General features: G+C 37.5%; 1 protein-coding gene across 1 annotated transcript; it reads left to right on the forward strand.

The window, feature by feature from the left end:
* Positions 1-270: 270 nt before the first annotated feature.
* Positions 271-1,068, forward strand: LOC139870087 (uncharacterized). Its single transcript, XM_071857937.1, has one exon. It carries the CDS (start codon positions 271-273, stop codon positions 1,066-1,068), a length of 798 nt encoding a protein of 265 aa, XP_071714038.1.
* The last annotated feature ends 634 nt before the right edge of the window (positions 1,069-1,702 follow it).

The raw sequence follows: 1,702 nt of genomic DNA on the forward strand, positions 1-1,702 counted from the left end.
GCCCAAGGCATAGATAGGATTAAGCATACCAGTTGACAATTATTGTTAATGATCCCATTAAGATATAGAAATTGTATTAGACTTGCAATTGGTAATCGTTACCTACCTTGTTAATTTAAACTTAGTAGAGAGAGCATCAGCCAACCACTCAAGGTTAAATGTAACTTGGATTCTAGCCTTTAACAAATTAATTTTTCATAAGAAAGTTAGGGTAATCAATTATTAAAGGATCAAATATTAAATACTAAAAGAACTTTGTTAATTTTGTAGATGTCACCCAATGCAACTACACCCGTTCACCACCTTTCTCTAAGATCTGTCTTAGAGAAGGAAAAACTCAATGATACGAACTTCTTAGACTGGTATCGTAATTTGAGAATTGTTCTCAAAGTCAAAAAGAAGTCGTATATACTTGATGGACCCGTTCCCGAGGAACCCCCTGCTAATGCCACTAAGAGCATCCGAGATGCTTGGACTAAGCATATGGATGACTCCACAGAGGTAGCATGCCTCATGTTAGCCACCATGATTCCAGACTTGCAAAAAGACCTGGAACATCATGATGCCTTTGAGATGCTTAAGCAGCTAAAGGAAATGTTCCAGCAACAAGCTAGGCAACAACGCTTTGAAACTATCAGAGCATTACACGCATGCAAGATGGCAGAGGGGACATCTGTAAGCTCTTATGTTCTAAAAATGAAGAGCTACATAGATCAACTTGAGAGGCTTAGATCTTCCATTGGTCCTGAGTTGGCAATAGACTTGATCCTCAACGCACTACCAAAGTCATATGACCAGTTCATCTTGAACTACAATATGAATAATTTGGAGAAATCTATCTCGGAGTTGCATTTAATGCTTAAGACTGCCGAGAAGAATATTCCATCCAAAACCTCTGAAGTCCTCATGATTCGGGAAGGAAAAATCAAGAAGCCACAAGCCAAAGGCAAAGGTAAAGGCAAACCTAAGAGTCAAGGCAACTACAAAGGCAAAAAGTTTGTCCCAAAGGATTCTATCAAGAAGAAAGAAAAACCTGCCAAAGATGCCACTTGTTTCCATTGTGGATAAATTGGTCATTGGAAGCGAAACTGCCCAACTTACCTTGCAGAGCTGAAGAAGACAAAGGCTAGCAATGCTAGCACCTCAGGTATCTATATGATAGAACTATTTGCTTTCTCTAGTAATTCGTAGGTATTTGATACTGGTTGTGGAACTCACATTTGTAATATTGTGCAGGGACTAATAAAGATTAAGAAGCTGAAACCAGGCGATTTGGTATTGCATGTTGGCAACAGAGCACATGTTGCGGTCGTAACAATAGGCACTTATGAACTTTTATTACCAAATGGCCTGTATTTAATATTAAATAATTGTTATTATGTCCCTAGTCTAACTAGGAACATTATTTCAGCTGCACGTTTGTATGAATCTGGTTACTCGTATACTTTTCCTAATGGTAATATTTCAGTTTTCAATAAAGATGTTTTTTATTTTGAGGCACGGCCTCACAATGGCATATATGAAGTTGACATACAAGATTCATCCAATAATAGTTCTATGTATAACATAAACACCAAAAGATCCAAGCATGACTTGAATCAAACTTATCTATGGCATTGTCGTCTTGGTCACATAAACAAGAAACGCATAACCAAACTCCAATCTGATGGAATTTTAAAATCAACTAACTCTGAGTCATTTG

Source organism: Rutidosis leptorrhynchoides, chromosome 10 (genome assembly GCF_046630445.1).
Source record: "Rutidosis leptorrhynchoides isolate AG116_Rl617_1_P2 chromosome 10, CSIRO_AGI_Rlap_v1, whole genome shotgun sequence".
NCBI lineage: Eukaryota > Viridiplantae > Streptophyta > Magnoliopsida > Asterales > Asteraceae > Rutidosis > Rutidosis leptorrhynchoides.

Coding starts and splice junctions, on each gene's coding strand:
- LOC139870087 (XM_071857937.1), top strand. CDS start 271: ATGTCACCCAATGCAACTACACCCGTTCACCACCTTTCTCTAAGATCT.